Source organism: Mus pahari, chromosome 4 (genome assembly GCF_900095145.1).
Source record: "Mus pahari chromosome 4, PAHARI_EIJ_v1.1, whole genome shotgun sequence".
Lineage (NCBI taxonomy): Eukaryota > Metazoa > Chordata > Mammalia > Rodentia > Muridae > Mus > Mus pahari.
This window is the reverse complement of record NC_034593.1, coordinates 10,198,095-10,217,539: the sequence shown is the minus strand read 5'-3', so window position 1 is coordinate 10,217,539 and position 19,445 is coordinate 10,198,095. Positions and strand designations below refer to the sequence as shown.

The 19,445-nt window shown below is 40.2% G+C and overlaps 1 protein-coding gene across 1 annotated transcript in view; it reads right to left on the bottom strand.

The window, feature by feature from the left end:
• Ca13 (carbonic anhydrase 13) overlaps positions 1-19,240 on the bottom strand; it is a 23,714-nt gene extending 4,474 nt beyond the window's left edge. The window contains exons 1-6 of the mRNA XM_021196505.1: positions 19,150-19,240; positions 15,717-15,914; positions 10,367-10,485; positions 6,107-6,202; positions 4,782-4,844; positions 3,982-4,137 (exon numbers count right to left, since the gene is read on the bottom strand). Coding sequence (XP_021052164.1) covers positions 3,982-4,137; positions 4,782-4,844; positions 6,107-6,202; positions 10,367-10,485; positions 15,717-15,914; positions 19,150-19,186 — 669 coding nt within the window. The 5' untranslated portion in view covers positions 19,187-19,240. The remainder of the gene's footprint in view (positions 1-3,981; positions 4,138-4,781; positions 4,845-6,106; positions 6,203-10,366; positions 10,486-15,716; positions 15,915-19,149) is intronic.
• Positions 19,241-19,445: the final 205 nt, after the last annotated feature.

Sequence of the window (19,445 nt, the reverse complement as noted above, 5' to 3'; positions counted from 1 at the left end):
AAAAAAAAAAAAAAAAAGTACAGCATATACGTATAGTCCACATAACTCAAAAAGGTGAACAAGCAGAAGGGCCCAAGTGAGGATGCCTCAATCCCACTTGGGAGGGAGGGAGAAGATAGCACTCACAAAGGTGGAGGGAGAGAGGGAGGGGTTTGGGAGGGAAAGGAGATGGGGTGGGGGGTGGGGTGGCAAGAGGCGAACATAATATGGCATTGGGTGGGGGAAAAGGACTGAAGCCCTGAGAGCCAGCAGAAAAAATGTAAACAGGCAACCTCAGGAAGTAGAAGGTTGGGGGGACCCACCAGAAAGTACCGGAGACCTGGGAGGTGAGAAACATTCAGGACTCAAAGGGAGGGACCTCAGATGAAATGCCCTACAGTGGGGAGAGGAAACTTACAGAGCCCACCTCCAGCAGAAGACAGGGCATCAAGTGAGGGATGGGGTTGCCATCCCACAGTCAAAACTCTGACCCATAATTGTTTCTGTCTGAAAGAACTGTAGGGATAAAAATGGAGACAAGCCTGAGGAAAAGGAGGTCCAGCGACAGGCCCAAAGTGGGATCCAGCTCAAGGGGAGGCCTCAAGGCTGACACTATTACTGAGGCTATGGAGTGCTCACAAAAAGGGACCTATCATAACTGCCCTCTGAAAGACCAAACAAGCATCTGAGTCAGATGCAGATATTTACATCCAACCAATCAACAGAAGCTGCTGACCCCTGTGTTTGAATTAGGGAAAAGCTGCAAGAAGCCTAGGAGGAGGGCGACCCTATAGGAAGACCAGTGTCTTAATTAACCTGAACCCCCAGGTCTCTCAGATAATGGATCACCAACCAGGCAGCACACACCAGCTGATATGAGGCCCCCAATACACATACAGCAGAGGACTGCCAGGTGGGTTTCAGTCAGAAAAGATGCACCTAACCCTCAAGAGACTGGAGGCCCCAGGAAGTTTAGAGGCGGGGGTGGGGGGGGGGTTGGAGGGTGGAGGGTGGAGACAACCTCATGGAGACAGGGAGATGGGGAGGAGGTATGGGATGAGGAACAGTCAGAGGGCGAACCAGGAGGGGGATAAAATCTGGAGTGTAAAAAAAAAAAAATCAATTAAAATAAAAAATAATTAAAATACTTTTAAAAATTACTTTTGCTCAGTAATGTTTTAAATCAACAATATAAGACATTTTGTCTAGATTTGAAAACACTGAGCAACTTAACAATCCTTCCAAATTTTGCATTTTTATAAGCTCTATTTATATTTTAGGAAAAATTTAGATTTACAGAACTGTTGCAAAGAGACTACAAATATTTCTCACACAACCCAACTCAGTTTTCCTATAAGTCCCATCTTACATTATATGGTACACTTTCCATAACTTGATTCGATATCAACTTGGCATCATTAATTAAAGTTTCTGCCTAATAATGATTTATACTTACTTTCTCTATTTTGCAGCACTGGGGACTGAACCCAGAGACTAGTAGGACCCTAGGGCTCTACCACAGAGCCCAATCCCCAGCCCATCCATTGACATTCCTTTTTAGTTTTTCAGTTTCCTTTTGCTTTTGACAACCTTGATATGTTGGAAGGAGTCCTAACTAAGTGTTTTATGGTATGGTCCCCAATGGAACTTTGTCTTCGAGTTTTCTTTCCCCAGGATTAAGTTGAAACTTTTTGAAGTATGTTTTTCTTCATTCCTTAAATCTTAATAGTGATTTGAATGGTTATTAAATATCTCTGTCAGTCTGGTTAAGACTGAAATAGCTGACAGTGTCCCAGCTGCAATCACTTTAAGTTAATGTTTCAGAGGAAATTGCCAATCCATGGGAGTTCTAAAATTAAGCTATTCTTTCTCATACTTTTATATGAAAAGTCACATTGACAATTTTAGTTCAATGAGCTTCAACTATAGCACAGCAGTGAATTCAGTTGAGGCAATTAAAGCCCCTAACTTTGCATGGAGTTACGTTTAGTAAGGTTCATTTTATTCTTCGTAAATAATTAAATTATATATTTTGATAATGCTCTCTTCTAAGTCACTCAGGGATTGGAGAAAAAACAACAATAAAAAGCTATTTTTCAAGAGTCTAAAGAATAAGGATGTTCTTAAACTATGAATGGCCATGAGCCATTTTGAATTTAAAATAATTAACTAAGTTTGTGAAGTTTAATATATGAATAAATGTAAAAAATTTATCAAGTGAAAGGAATAAAGACAACTCTATTAATAAGCCTATGAATCAGTAGCAGGTTTTTTTCTCATTAGATGATGACAAAATGTATAAGGCTTCTGAATTTTTAATGTTTATTCATAAATGCATTTAAGTATATGAGTGTTTTGTTTGTATGTATGTCTGTGTACCACTCACATGCTTAATTCTCATGAAAGTCAGAGGAAGGCACTGGACTTCCTGAGACTGGAATTACAGACCACTCTGAGCCGCCTTGTGGGCGTGGCAGCCAGTAGTGTTAAATTCTTGTCATCTCTCCTGCTTCAGGAGTCCTGGATTTTTATCGAAGCTTTCATGAAGTATTTTAATAACTATGCACTCAGTTGCATTTTTCTCTAACTCTAAATACAAAGGCAACAAGGGAAACACTCAGCACACGTTCTCTCCCCAAGGGAAAACTTGTCATGAGATGCCCTTGGAAAGATTAACTTGATGGTGGTAAGGTGGAGAATACTCATCCAGGCAGATGCACAGGCCTAGAGCAGGAAGGTGTACTAACTCACTGCAAAAATAACTAGGGTCTTTTGCTGTGAATATCGAAGGGCCTAGTTTAAAAAAAAAATCTATTAAGAAGCTCAACATTCAGGAACACATTTCTAATGACTTAGGGCATTCTGAGAATCTAGACCCTGTGGCTTATTCTGAGGGCTCAATAATCATGTTACAGAAAAAAGGTGCAGATCAGTGGCCAAGGGCTTAGCATGAACAAGGCCTTGTATTTGATCCCCATCAGTTTAGAAGAGAAATAAAAAAAAAATTTTTTTACAAAGAAGATGTCAGAGTAAATGCTTTACCAAGGAGAGTACAGGCAGCCGCAGCCTCCTAGCAATACTCCCTTGGGCAGACCCACAAATGTTTTGTTAATAGAAGCCAAACCCCAACTTTCATTAGAACAGTAGAAACAAAACTCTTGACAGGAGATCTATGCTCTTTCTGGCTTAAGTATCCAACATCTCTTCTTGAGGCTATTGAGTGCATGTTTCTCATGAGTCAATGTCTTACACGAATGTTCACTTCTGAATCTGTGGGAGCAGCAGTCTAGGGACTGAGGAGAGAGGAGCGGGTTCCCTTTCTTGAAGCCCCTCCCTACAACCTGTCCTCTCTGTACAAGCTCTGTTCTATCTCAAATAAAACAAGTAGCAAAACAAAAAACTAAAAGCAAATGATCAGGCCTTGAAAATGATGCTTCATCCTCAAAGAGGCTTTAACCAGTAGTTCTCAACCTTCCTAATGCTGTGACTGTTACTACAGTTCCTCATGTTCCCCAGCCATAAAATTATCTTTGTTGGTACTTCATAACTGTCATTTTGCCACTGTTATGGATTGTAATATAAATATCCGACACGCAGATATCTGATGTGTCCCCTATGGTGTTGTAAACCACTTAAAGTTTAAGCATCTAACCTTTCTGAGCAGTGATTCAGTAAGAACAATCTAAAAAGGGATCAAATCCTTGTGCCTCCAATGGTGGCAGACCTGTCATCCCAGTGCCTGGGGGTCTACAGCAGAAAGATCCCAATCTCAAGGCTAACCTAGGCTACATAGAAAGATCTGATAGAAAGAAAGAAGAAACAAAGGGAGGAGGGAAAGTCAGAAAGGAGGGAGAGAACATGAACCTTATCTAGTCTAACCACTCACCTAATTAATGAAAGAAAATGTCAGACTCCAAAATATGGCAGAAATAAAAACAGTGTTTTAAAAACATAGAAGTTTCCCCTGATAACAGCACAGTTAGCTTGAAAGAAGGGACACACCTGTTGAGAGCTGATACTTATAGGTTGTTTTAAAACAATCCATGTGACACTCTCAAGAAGAGGTGGAACTGTGAGAGAACCAGGGTATGTCCAGTAGTCCCATGACGATGGAAGCAAACATAATGGGTCAAAATTTGTGAACCGTGTTTGTTTACCCTGGAAAAACAAAGAGAATTGCAACAGATTACAAATAAGATACACACACACACACACACACACACACACACACGCATGCACACATGCACATATTCACTGTATAATTATTATCATCCATCAATATTTTAGTAAAACAAATTTCTGTTTTAACTCAAAAAAGAATAGATATAGTTGTAAATTCTATAAATTTATAGAAGGACAATAGAGTGAGATATGATGGCACATACCTATAATCCCAGGAGTCAACAGGCAGAGGCAGGGGGTCATGAGTTCAAGGCTCAGCCTGGGCTCCAGAAGGAGTAACAGGCTAGTGTGAAATACGGAGAGAGATCCCAGGTCAAGAAAAAACAAAATCTTATTTTACATAAGCAGTCTTTTAAATAAGTTATAATTTAAGTCTTTTTTAATAAAATTATTATGTTCGTACTTAAATCTGCATAGACTTATTGGTGATTACTATAGATAATATCAGGCTCTTCACAACTCTGAAAAGGTATGCGGCAATAAATTATTTCTGCAGTCTGGGTCTGGTAAGTTGAAACTTGCTTCAAAGAATGCAGAATATGATATGTCTACTATGTAAGTGCTCAAAATTCAGGAAAGTAGAAAAATATTGGTCATTAACAAACAGTAATTAATTTTACCTTTTCCTTTATGGAATCCAAAATGTCAGTGATCTTTTGCAGTTGAGGATTGTGTTCCCCAATCTAAAAGTGTAAAGTTTCAAAACAGACATAATTACAGGAGTAAACAAGCAGCAAGCATTTCATTTCAATCCTTATGTTTTCATTATTTTCTAAAAGCCAGAGTCAGCTTAAAGCCTACAGTGAGTGTAGAACAAGGTTCTCCTCTGCCTGACAGATTGATTGTGCCAGAAGAGTCTGAATACGATGACATTATGGGGATAGACTGCATTGTAGGTTAGTTCCAAAGCTGATAGTAGTAGATTCACATGTTTCAGACATGCAGGTGTGTATATGTGTACGAGTTTATGTGGAAGCTCAAGGAGACCATAAGAGGGTGTCAGATTCTTTGGAGCTGGAGTTACAAGCCCTGGTAAGCAATCTGGCTAGGGTCTGAACTCTGGTATCCTGGAAAAGCAGCAGGCACTCTTAATTGCTGAGCCATGTTTAAGACTCAGGTTAACTTGAAAGAAACCCTGCTTAGGGAAGTGACTGACTATTAAACCAGCTGTGACATTCAGAACCAGACTGACTGAGCTGCCTTCAAATCTTACATGACATTTTAGATCTCCTACTTGCAGCCTCAGTTTCTTAAAATTCCAAATCAAGGAGTTCCACCCTGAAAAGCATATGCATTGTAAATACACGAATAGATAAAATTTACAGCTTTCATTAATAGGAACATTTTCAGTCTCCCAAAAGGTTTAAAACCCCATAAGAGTCAAGCATCTTCTCCCACCATTCCTGGATCCTGTTGCTAGCACCCAGATTTCAAGGATAAAGTCCCGGCTGCCTCTGCTTGGCACATCATTCCCAGTCTCTGCCTCTCAGCACCACTCCTGTTCTACAAGTTACAACATCACACAGATAATGAGGCATGGAAACAGTGCACACCCTGTAAGAAACTGTTCCCAAGCATGATGACAGAACTTGCTGATCACACAAGTGACCTTGATTTCTGAGATGATTTGCCAATATGGACAAGCAAGTGCCTCAAGAACCATGAAACTGAATGTTCCTCTGTTCTAGGTCTCCATGTGGAAGTCAGGAACCAGAAGCCCCTAGGTTTCTTCTTGGGATTTTAGCTCTTCCTTCTGCTGCTTTCTTGCTGGTGTGGCAGTTGCTACTCACATAGTCAACTGGCAATTCAGAAAAAAGTGACCCTTTCCTTAAACTATTATGGAACTTTTTAGTGTTCACTTCAAGAGGAAAGTACTATATTCAGAACTAGTTTGCTATTTAAAACTAGTTGAATGGCTATTTAAAATCAAACAGTGGGTTCTCACCTGTAGAAATACTCCCAGGACAGCCAGCCCATCGGACTCATGAGCTGCCTCTACAAAGCTGGGGTATTTGTCTGAATTCCAGTGAACAACATGGAGCTTTGAAAAGGAAACACATAACATAGTTCAAACATCTGTATAAGCAGGACGAAAAAAAATGCTATTAAGTATTGCTGTAACTGTCTGATGCTGAATGCTAAAGTGCATAGGGAATCCTTCATCTAGTCACTGACTTTATTCCCCCTAATCTACTCTTATATGAAATGAGACCAGAAGAACTATGGGCTACTAGTAGCTGTGACTCAGATACCAGTTGCCCATAGAACCCACCTAGGTGCCTGGGCTCTACAGGAAGTCAACTTCCTATAAAGTAACAAATGAGGGTAACAGGGTTTCACTTGAAACTGACCTGCTAGATGTTCCTGATTGCAGTCTTTCACTTTTGTGGCTGGGGAGTTTGCATTCCCTTATGGTAAAGTCATATGTTTTTATTATTAGATCATTTGTACTATTGAATGATAATTGCATACAGTAAATGTGCATTAGTTTGTTTTTATGTGCAGTGTTCTGATGTAGGGGTACATCATTCTCATGGTCATACTGAGCTGACTGGCATAGGCAGTTTACGTTTTCTACCTTATATAAATAGACTCAGATCTTTTGCCAAGAACAAGATTTCATTGCTGTGGGTCAAAAAGTCAAAGGTGTCTGAGCAAGAAAAGAGGCAGCTGGTGCTCACACAAACAGAAATTTGCAAAACCCAAAGAAAGCCTACTTGTTAGACCCCATGAGCACTAGAGTATCCCAAACACAGAGGAATACGAGAGAAGGCTGAGTAACCACACTGACTACCAGTTCAGTTCCACTACAAAGAAGGACAGAGAAGCCAAAGGGCAATATGCCAGGCCTAGAAGATTTAGTCCTTATCATAAATGCTGCAGGTGGGGCCATGTTGTGACAAGCAAGGATACCAGGGACCACCTCAGATAAGAATCCTTATGGATCTATTTGGCAATTGAAAAAGGGACACTCATTCAGCCTTCATGCTCAGTTTCCCCTCAGTCACAGAGATGATTTAGTTTTTACAAATAAATACTTTCATCTCTATCCTTCAAAATCTTACTCCACATCTTATAGACAACTAATATGAAGAGTTTCTGGTTAGATAAGAATTATCACACATAATCAACTATAAAACTATAAAATAGTGCAACAACCATGTATAATCAAGGGCTACAAAGTGATATCCAGACAGAAACATACAAAGGTGGATTCTGTATCATGTTGGTGTGAGATAGTTGGGGGAGGAAAGAACCCTGAAAACATGATGACAAAACAAGGCTCCCATGGCTCAGGAGAGATAAAGAACGTTCCACTGTGGGGATGGGCCAGGGAGAGCGCTCAAGTTGTTCCAAATGGCTCTGTGCCAGTTACAACAACTCCTTAAATAGCTTACTTAGTGAGAAATGGCATCAATGGGTCACGAACACAACTGGCTATGAAATGAGTGTATAAATACAGAGAAGGAAGTCTCCTGTGTAGACATTCTTCTACTGGCTAAGCAATAACTTTAAAACCAGAACAAGAAAATCTGTTTTTAAAAAATTCCTCTTCTCTCCCACATCGCCTTATAATACCTTTCAGGAGAAATTGGTATCACTTTTATATATTGATGGTTTTTGCATTAAAAGTAAACAAATTAACAAACTCACACTTCCTGACGAACAGGGACATTGAGTTGAGATGAACACCTGGAAACTAGCCCTCACAATAATCAGAATAAGATTCTTCCCACCCAGAGTAGTAGCACACATCTTTAATTCCAACATTTGAGCACCAGCAGATACAGGTAGATTTTTACAAGATTTAGGTCACCCTTATCTATACAATAACCATTCGGAGCGACATTGTGAGACTCTGTTTAAGAACAAAACAGAATTTTTTTTCCCTTTTGGTGAAGTTCTTTATAAATAATAGTATTATTTCACCTTAGCATTTTTAAGCTGAATGCTTGTGATAGTCAAAATATGCTGCCAATTACTATGACAAAAATCTATCACGAATGTGGAAATCTGATTTATGTGTCTCCTACGTTTATATATTAGCCTTTCATCTGTTCTGAGATAATTACCTTACAAAGAGAAATGGCTCCCAGTTTGAAAGTTCTCAGTATATGCCCCTGACTTTTTTGTCTGTGGCAAAGTAACATATCACAGTTGCAGGGCCTAGGAGACTGAATACCTCATCACCAAGAAGTAAAAACATCCAATGATGGGGCAAGATCCTACTATCCCCATCAAAGATACCTGGGAATGACCTAAGGACTTCCTCTGACGCCACTCCTCTCAAGGTCATCAGCCTCCCAGTAATACTACCCTGGGGAGGAAGCCTTTGATACAAATGGGCTTGTGGGTGATAGTTCAGACCTAATATACAGCAATGGTAACCATAACTAAATGATAAACCATAACTAAATACAGTTTTCAATATGGACTACTAGCCTAGTCTTTATATTTGCATACATATATTTGTACCAGTTACTTTCTGTTGCTATGATAAAGCACCATGACTTCCTCTTTAAAACCCTGGTTTGCATCCACAGCTTGCTGGAGCTCAGCATCCTTGCTATAGGCAAGTCCCGTTGGTATGGCCTGCCAAGTACGTATTGGACCTCTCCAGTGTCTTCACACTCCTGCCCAAATTACCATCATGACTCACCTGAACTCCTCCATAGTCATCTACTTTGTCTCCCTCCTTTAACATCTTCCCCACAGTGGCCCGAGTTCTCCACTTGGCAGTCAGATATGTTTTAGATCACAGAACGCAGAGCAGGTCTTTGCTCTGCAGGACTCCTCTTTCTCTCTTACCAGTACCGCTCCTATACAGAAAAGGCTTTCTCTCTGTGAGCAAGCTGGCCCCATTCCTACTGCATAGCACTCTCCCTTACTAGTACCTTTCCCTGGAAGGGCACCCTGAGTCTAGATTTTTCTCACAGTGCTTTGTCCTTGGCCAATTGTCTCAACTTACCTAAAGAAGCCTTTCCTAACCCCCAAACCACTCTCCAAATTCACCACTACTGCTGTTGCCAGAGAATGGACTGCCTATCACTTTCCCCTCTCTCCTGAGGACAGAGCAAGTACTGCAACACAAAACACTTAGATAAAACTGAAATAACTGGACAAAAGGACATGTTGAATGGCAACCTTAAAGATCAGGTACGTATAAGAGTAGAAAAGAAGTTCCATTTGCTGGATTTTCTGAACATCAGAACTATTCTGTATATCAAACCTCACCTCAGAAACTGTGAGAAGCTGAAGACAGTATGTAAGTCCTGGTAATGCTCAGTCTTGTAGAAAGAAATCACATGTCAGGGCTGTTTCACTCAAAGAGTTCTCACTGAGACGTGGCTTTCATTTTTGGGTAAAGTTCAACACTACTTAATGGTATTAAAATGAGGTATATCACACTCTGTCTTTCACACAGAGGATTAGAAATAAGCAGAGTACTCCTAATGAATGTCGTTATAACAAAAAAAGGAGTACCTTGTCAGCAAAAAGCAAGCACGACAAAGATCATTGTTTGTGCTGTTTATCAGTGTTCTGAATAGTGCACAGAGTTGCATTAGAAACCTGCCAATGCAATCTGGAGTTTGTGTCCTTACAGTTTATCCAAGTGCCACTGCTGTCACGTATAGAATGTGAGCTTTATTTATTTCTGATTATTTGTCTGGATCAAACACGCACAAAGCTGAACATAATACAAATGTTTCTCTTCTCTCTGGCCTTTCAGAAAATCCAACAGATAAAGTTTAATGTAACAAGATATGGGTTGTATAAACTCATCATAATGTTTCATAGCTGAATAAATAACTTAATGGTTTCCGGTCTCTGATTTCCATCTCATGGCCTCCAACAAGTACTTCTTGTTATTTTTGGTGTTAGAGTCATTTGATTTTGTTTGGTCAGATAGAATCTTGTCATATATCCTAGGCTGCTGGCCTGGGAGTCCTGACCCTCCTGCCTCTGCCTCCCAAATGCTGGGATCACAGGCATGTTACAGCACGTTAAGCTCAGTCTACTCATCTTAAACGCATAATAAATAGTAAGCTCTCGGGTTTGGTTTAAGGCTACGAAAGGCCCTGCTTGAAGCTTTCCTGCTGAGTTAATGAAGCTGTTCCCTCCAGTGGGATGCCTGAGTAGCCGAGGCTCTGCTGAGGTTATGGAAGGCATCCCATATTGATTAGGCAGTGTGTGTGTGGCTTACCTCTGCTGCATATCTCACTCCATCTACCACATGCTCAGAGCCGTGATCATCTGCTGACCCCCAGTGCAGATGGAACTGCCGCAGCCTGTAGCTCCCAGTGAGAGGGCCTCCACGCAGAACTAAATCCAACATATTTAAGGAGTTATGAAATAAATAATAAATAAATCACATTACACATCTCATCAAAACCCAGAACTTTTCCCTGAACCTCTCAGGACTTTCCCGTCCTTATAGATGTGCCATTCACTTTACCAACAGGGATACAACTTCATATACACAAAGAGTAAAAAGGAAATAGAGACCACCATTAAATATTTGGAAAAATCACAACGCACCCTCAGACAGCAAAGAGAAAAGATTTGAATTCTACAAACTGAAAATCCACTCTGTTTAACTGGGGGCAAGCCAGAGTTTCTGAGTAAGAAATTGAAATAAACACAAACAAACAAACGAACAAACAACAACAACAACAAAACAGTTCAGTGTTAGCATGGGAGAGCCAAACAGATTGCATGATCAGGCTCTGCAGGGTGGTCTTAGATACCTAAACTCTACTTAGATGCCTAAACTCTACCTTCTAAGCTGCCACTTAGACATATAACCACAGGAGCAAGGGACGTAACCCCCTAAGAGTGCTGTGAAAGTAGAAGAAATGTGGTATGCAAGACACTTGCCATCGCCTGGAACACAACAGAACTGGGGATGTGCTACCCATTGCTACCATGGCATGACTGTTGCTATAACCATAAAGACTGGCANGACTTCTGTCCTTAGACTCTATATCTGTGAAGAAGAAATTAAAGTATTTCTTCTTAACTCCAAGATGTCTTTTTTACTTTGGTGAAGTATATTTCAGTGTTTTCCCTCGGCAAATATTATGTCTAAGTTTATGGTAATGAAATTACGTCACAAGTACATAAAAACACTTTAATATAAAATAGTCCTAAACTACGCATGGTAACACACACCTATGACCTTGGCACGCTGGCCAGTGACTTTGGGCTAGCCTGTGCAACAAACTTAAGAAAAAGAAAGGAAGGGAGGAAGGAAATGAGGGAGGAAAAAAGGGGAAAAGTATGAAGGAGGGGGAAGGGAGGGGAAGGAAGGAGAACCCTAAACTATTTCTGCCTAATTCCATTGTCTGCTGAAGAAGCAGGAACGGAAAGGAAACATTGTATGCTGGCTGAATATACTTAATGGCAATTAAACTCCAGCATACCACAGAATTGTGTAAGAAAAGGGAGACACAGACTTAATAACAGATATTTAAATTACCCTTCAAAGTCTTAAATTTCAAAACGTATCACCTTATATAAGAAAGATTACTTTATAATACATAAAAGTGGGGTAGGAGAGATGACTCAGCAGTTAAGTGTGCTTGCAGCTCTTCCAGAGGACCAAGTTCAGGTCTCAGCACCCATATCAGATGGTACACACACACACACACACACACACACACACATATTTTCAAAATCATAATAGCAAAATGTGGCTATTTTCAAAGCTCTGTGAACAGTGAAAAAGAAGAGACCACCATTGAGGTCAGTCTGCCGGCTTCCTCTTGTATTACTGTGAGAAACAGACAGGGTACTGTTACTGCCTCTCCTTGTACTGGGAGGCAAGTATGAACGCAGAGACTGCGATCCTGCTCTCACCACCTCCTAGTAGTAACTGACAGAGGGGATGCACAAATACCTGATGAATAAATGGATAAGCTATTTGATTTGTCTTTAAACAGTTTCAGCATGATTCCCCTGAATGACGCCAGTAATGTGCTCACTACACAGCCAGCACTGACCGAGGATGGAATGGCAGCTAAAGGAAAGTAGTCAAGGGCTCTATTGTGCTTTTCTTCTTGCTGTTGCATAACAGAAAATCTGAGCTGGGCAAAAAGTCATTCCCTTGCAGATAGAAAGGAGATTAGAGAGCTTGAGTAATCAATGTGGAATTGACTTTGGGAGGAGCCTCAGGCTTGTTGGCTCTGGAGAAAGAAAGTGATACAAAAAACACACTTTGTTAGGGAGGCATCCAAGAATAATGGCAGTAGAGGTCACTCTTAAAGTTAGGTTAGCAGGCTTTGTCTGGCTAAGCAGCGTGGATTATTTTACAGGTTACATATTCAGTCTGCACAGGTCAATATGTCAGTGAGTTTATAACAAGCAAATGCCTTATTGTGAAAAAGACCGTTGAAGGCTCCTCTCGAAAAATCAGGTCAGGAAGAAGTGTGCTTAAAACATCTAGGTTTCTAAGGGTCTGCGATAAACATGTAGTCTGGATTTCTTTTTGGTTAGACAGACATGGCTCACGACTCTCCCTCTTCAGCCTCGTTGTCAGAACTTGCCCATCAATGGAGTCATGGGAGAAGTCTGAGCCCTTGTGAGAAAACTCCAAGAAGACAAGAGTCTGGTGCCTTTAGTTTCCTCAAAAACACAAAACTGTTCTTGAAATGAGTTTTCGTGCTTCTTGCAGGTGTAGTGGATCGGAGCGTGTTGACTTTAGAGTGCTCGTTATTGCCTGCTGCTGGTGGTCCTTTCTGTGCCTGTATGGAAAAACATGCTTTTCCAAGGGAGGCTTGCGCACCACGTGTCATGTGGCGTGCCCTTGGAATCACATGCTTTACTCACGTGACTCCCCTCGGCGTCAGCGTAAACGTTCTATGACGCTCCGAATAAAGTTAGCTATTTCATGAGACTTTAGTCTGCCGCATTTATCCGCTCCATTCTCCCCGGTCCTACTGCCCCTAGAGCGGTAAGTACCTCACAAGGGAAGGGACTGCAGATGTGCTCCACAGTAGTAGGCAACAATCCTTCATTTTAATGAAAGTGATCTTGTGTTTTCACATGACCAATTTTCATTTTACTTTCCATCACAGATCAGTAAATAATTAACCATTGTCTCCATTTTATTCTTCAAAACAAGTAATGATCTCTCCAAACTCATATCTACTTTTGTTTCCTTTCGCTTAGAATTTCCAAAAGGTAACCTCTTCCAAATAAAACACTAAAGTAGCAGGTCAAGAGATGCCACCTTGTAGTTAAAACACAGTGCCGGAAGTTCTGGGTGGAGTCATCCCAGACCACCAGGAACCAGGGTCAGGTGAAATTAAGTGAGATGAGTCTAGAGCAGCCCCTCAAGAGCCTCTTCTAAATGTAGTGAATAGTCTTCCTAAAGGATTTTGTGCCTAGCTGTCACCTTTTCAATGGACTATTAACGTTCTGAAGGGTGGATGCCTGCATGTTAGCCAAGGTGCAGGCATTGGCCCAGCCAAGTAAAACCCTCAAGGACCATGATGGCAATTTTGTGGTGTGTTCACTGATAAAATTCACAGTTAATTTTTGGTCAGGAATGGCTTCTTGGAGCTGGGGAGATCCTGGATCCAGGTTCAGTGAGAAACTCTGTTTCAAAGGGGTTAAAGAGTGGAGGGGAGAGAAAGGGAGGGAGGGGTAGGAGATACAGGGAAATGAGGGCATAGGGAAGGAGGGGGGAAAAGAATGAGAGACCTAGATTACTGCAGAACAAATTAAATTAGAGCTTTTCCCCCCAATAAAAATACTAACATTCATAAGGAAAATATTTTTGAAGAATAATGTCAACACTTTACTTTAATATTTGATGTGAGTAGCATTAGACCTTTTATGTTTTTAATACTATAAAAGTATCCTGTAACAAATGTGAGTGGTAGCAACTTAACATTTAGAAGCTTCGGGCTGTTTTTCCAAACTATTTAGTATACTACATACACATCTACTAACAGACTCACAAAATTGAAAGCCTGAAGGAAATTAAGTTAAATACATCTAATAAGGCAGGTTTTCTCTCCACTTCACAGAAAAAGAAACGTCATTGATTTTATTTATTTTATACAAGCCTAGAGAAATATTTCAGTGTGGTTATCTGACAAATGTGAAGAAGAAATCTGTATACACTTACGACTTTTACTAACAACAATGCTTTTACAAAAGCAGGATCTTATGACATCAAGTATAAGTTCATGAAGAAAATGATTAAATTGTATAAATTCTTAATGGGGAGCCAACGGCATGACTGGGGGTGGGGGGGAAGTATTGCCAGGCAGCAGACCTAATAACCTGAGTCCCATCCCTAGAACCTACACTAACCCTCATGAATTCACTGGATAGATGCTTGCAAACACTCAAAGGACAAGAAAAGTTTTCACATATTTTCATTCAGCTACATTTTTTAATCATAGTATTGGCAGCAGATAGGGTCAAAGAGTATTCCAGTATTCAAATATTCATTTTAAGTAAATAGTATTTTATTTTCCCTTTAGGTAATAGTCTGAGAAGGTGAATTAAAATTTTAAATTATGAGTCCACTTTTCCATTGTGAAAGATATGACCCATGAACAAGTTAAATTTATTTTTTATTACAACTAATGAAAAATATAAATAAGGATAGATGTTTTAAATACTTTTTTCAATTAAATATCTACTTTTCTTCCTTCTTAAATGTCTATTATTATTATGATAATGTATAAATTGTGATAAAAGAGTAGCTGATATATTTCATTTATTAACAAGAGCCATACATTTTAATGAAAAATATTCATGAAATATTTTGAAGAGGAAAAAGTTTTAGAGTAATATAGCATCAGCCTAAATATAACATAAGAGGAAAATGTAAAATAATATGGTGCACATGTGTACACATGTGTGGCTTCAAATTTAAATCCTGAAAAAGAATGTATTGCTGCTAACATAATAATAATCTGGAGGGACAGCCTTAATTTTCATCCTACATTTCTGTGTGTCTTGTTTTCTACACATACATAGTATGACTGCAAGCACAAAAAAAGATTTAAAAAGCAAATATCTCATCAACTTTACATTTACAATAATTTCCAAAGTAGTTGTGACTAAACAATTTCCGAAAGCAGGACTAGAGAAATGGCTTAGCAGTTAAGATTAAGAGTATTTTTTTGTTTTTGTACAGAGGACCTAGGTTTGATTCCCAGTACCCACATTGGGCTTACAGCCACCATAACCTTAGACAGCCACACAGTACACATTCATACAGATAAAAATAAATAAATCTAAAGAAATTTTAAAGTTTTCATGAAAGACTAAACTTATTTATGAAAAACTATTGAGCTTCAATATTTACATCATTAAGTAAAAATAACCTAGAACCAATTTTAAAATATCATCCAGCGTACTTTTTTCTACAAATTTTCTCTATTATTTCATGGTAACATTAAGTTTCAAATATATAACATTTGAATTCACATGATAAATATGCTTCAATTTTGAAATTTACAGAGTGGAAAACAGGAGAGTAAATCGTTAACCATCCAAAGTCTTACCACCGCAAATAAACAAACAGAGCCAACCTGATTTGTCCTCCGTGTCGTCAAAGTCAACGTTGAAGGAATGGCCACTGTTGCTGATGATTTTAGCTGAGGCAGGATCATACTTGATACTGAGAGGTCGGAGTGAGGAGTCGTATTTCACTTCTTTGGTTTTAATCTCAATTGGAGACTGCTGATCACCGTCAGCAATAGGAAACAATTCATTCCAGTGAATAGGACCTGAAATTGAGAGGACCACAAGGAAAGGACTAAGTAAGTCCTTCATTCAGCAAGTTAAAACTGGTAACAGGGGGCTGGGGACTCGACTTCATGGATAAAGTAAGTGCAGCACAAATGTGAGGGTGAGAGTTTATATCCTCATTATCCATACAAATGCCAGGTGGGTGTGGCAGCTCACTTGAAGTCCAGCATTTAGGAGGAGACTTAAGGTGTTCAACATTAGCTGGCTAGTTAGACTAACTCTGAATCTCAGAACTCCAGGTTCAGAGAGGGACAAGAAGGTGGTAGAGAACAGAGGAGGAAGACAACCAAGGTCCATCTGGCTTCCACCCACAATAAAACATCATCCACACAACCACATCATCCACATCATGAGAAAAAATTAAAAATTAGTAAAAGTACGTTCCTCAGGACTCTGGTTCTATATTTTAATCACAACTAGTGTTTTGTGGTTATAGAAAGCATTTTATTTGCTTTAAATTGCTTTCAGAATTAAAATGTGCCTTAGAGGTGAAAGAATATTTACATTTCATACAATACTTCTCAAAGTTACCCACCTACCAAACAAAAACAAAAGTACAATTCATTGTCGCAAACAAAGAAATTCCATCTCAAAACCAAGAATGTTCCCCGGCTGCTCCAGAGGCCAAGAAGTTTAAGCAGAGGAAGAGCTGTTAAGCATCGAAGCGGGCAGTCATTCCACAGACGCTGCCTGCTATTTCTGCTAGTAGTTATATCACTCACGGATAGCCTCTGATGCCCCTCAGCACAGCTCAGCTAACTACCTGTTATATGCAACTGATCTACCCAACACACACACAAGTCTTACACAGAGAATAATCCAAACAACATGGCTATGCCCTGTCAAAATAATATAATATTGTTGTTCACATTGGTTTCTGGAAAAAAGCCACACCATGAACAAATGACAATATACTCTGCTTAAAAGGTGTCCTGCGAATCAGACACTATGGGTCATGGCGATTTTGCATTTAAAATCCTCAGAAGACACTGTAGAATTATGAGATAATTTCTCTTGTCTTGCTGTGTGTACTCTTTCTGCTTACAGTTTTGTCTTCTTATTTAATATAGAAAACCTTTCTGTCATGACCACCGCGTATGAGTCATTCTATCTAACGAGCACCAGATTTCAAACATGTAATGCAGGAGTCACAACATGCAAACATTTTTGCAACAGGTAAGGGGCTGCTTTCTTTTCCTAAGCCCTTCTGTCATCAATCCCTAACCCTTCTCAACCAGGCCTGTTCTTAGAGAAGTCAGATCTACCCAACATAAAGCCACTTGGATGGATAGCCAGTTTTATCTACTCCCTTGCACTACTGGGCCTCTTTAAATAGACCCGCCTTTGTATGCTTCCTAGCACACTCGACTTTAAATTCACTTAACCTTGGTTCTTAAGTGAAAGGTACATGCCCCAGTGGCCTGAGGAATTTTTTAATATCCATAGTGGTATATGATGTTTGGTGATGTCACACAGACTAAACCTATAAAATGATCAGAGGTTAGTGGAAGAAGAAACAAACTGCTTAGGAACAGGCACCCTATCCTGTGCAGAGCTCCACCTCCCATTCCATTTTATCACTGCCAGCTTCAGCTTACGTTCTTTCCAGCTGTTCAGTCACTGGATTTTGCCAATGACTAAACAAGAAAAAGGAAAAAAATACTTGTTCAGGACCCAGTACATCCCAACCGAATTCTTCCAACATATTCTCATAATCTAACTTCAAGGTGTGGTCCTCTGAAAAACCACTCTTTCTGAGAGAGAAGAATGGTTCTACAACTCCTAGCTAGAACGTAAACTGGAGCCTGGAGAGGAGAGAGGAGAATGGTTCTACAACTCCTAGCTAGAACATAAACTGGAGCCTGGAGAGAATGCTCAGCAGTTAAGAGCACTCCATGCTTTGCCAAGCACCTGGCTTCCATTTCCCGGCCCACATGGAGGCTAAAACCAGCAGCAGTCCTTGGTGATCTGATGCCCTCTTCTAACTTCAAAAACTCATAAACATATTTTTTTAAAAAAATGAATAAATCTTTTTTAAAATTTAAAAAATGAACAAGATGTAAAACATCTCATTATAATGCCCTTTCTAAGTTCAATTTTTAAATTTTCTGGAGAATTTTATTGAAACCAATACTTTGTGTACCTATTAGGGTGCAATCAGTACCTACTGGCTAACACAACCTTCTCCCTAATCACAGAGAGGGTACCACTACTGGCACATAATAACTGCCAAATAACAACGATCAAAATGATTTCAGAGACAAAAATGAAACGTGTAAAGATTGTCTTTCAAACACACAAACTAGAAGGTAATGAAATATAAGATTGCTATTTTGGCTTAAAAAACTCATCTAAATTATAAATGTCATTCATAAAAATCTAAACTTCATCTGATGTCATTTTAAAAATAGCATTAATGTCATCATGACTTCAAATAAGCTGCAATAAGAAACGAGTTTTTTCGATTCAAGGAAAGAGGATGACCACAAGTTCTGCCCCGTCTAAGTTACAGAGTAAGATTCATCTCAAAACACACAAAAAAGGGGGAAAATAAAAGAAAGGAAAACTTCCCGTAAACTTTCATAAAATGTACTATAGAATATTATCCAATAATATATATGATATTATTATCCACAAACTCCATTTTGAAGACTATCAGTGTTTTCCCAGTTTTTCTTTGCAATTCTTTTGAGTAATTACTTGAAGCAATCAGTTCAATAGATAAACAAGAAGAATGTCTTATCCCTAATACACTTAGGCGATGAAGAAAAGTACGTATCTCGTTGCCATGCTTATCAATAAATATATTTTACACCACATTATAATTTCTATAATCGTTGCTAAACCTTGGTCTCTGAAAGGATGGGTATGGTAGGAAAGGAAGACTGAAGAACAAGCCCCGAGTAAACTTCAAGTCAGTATGCAAATTACAAGTTACCAAGATTGCTTCAACAGCGCCTGGAAGGCGTCCCGTGACTTAGTGATCAGCGCTCAGGCTGCTCAGTTGTCCTTATTTCCTTACAAAAGTGTCATCTGACTTCTGACCTCTTAAGCTTTCTCGGGACAGCGGTGAGCTTTTCCGGTGAAGGTGAATGAATACCGCCGTCCACTCCGGAGAGAGCCGGCGGGGACCAGGCCCCGGCCCCCAACCCCTCATAGGGCTCAGAGCTCCCGCAAGCCCCCACCAGCCCCCCTCTGAAAGCCCGCGCTCACCGTTGTGCTCGCCGTACCCCCAGCTCAGCCTCGCCATGGTCCTCGATGGAGAGCCTGTGGCAGGGACACTGTGGACCTGTGGCAGGGCGCCCGCGCCAAGGAGCTGGGCGGGACTGGGTGGAGGGCGGGACCGCCCGCACCCCGAACCCCGGGAACCCGAAACCCGAGGGCACGGTCGTCACCCGCAGGGGGCGCCCGAGTGGGGAAAGGGATCTGTGCTCAGCAGCCAGAAATGTTTCCAATGGGGATTTCCTGCCTTCTGGGAAGTCCACCCCAGAAAAGCCCTTCTGGAAATG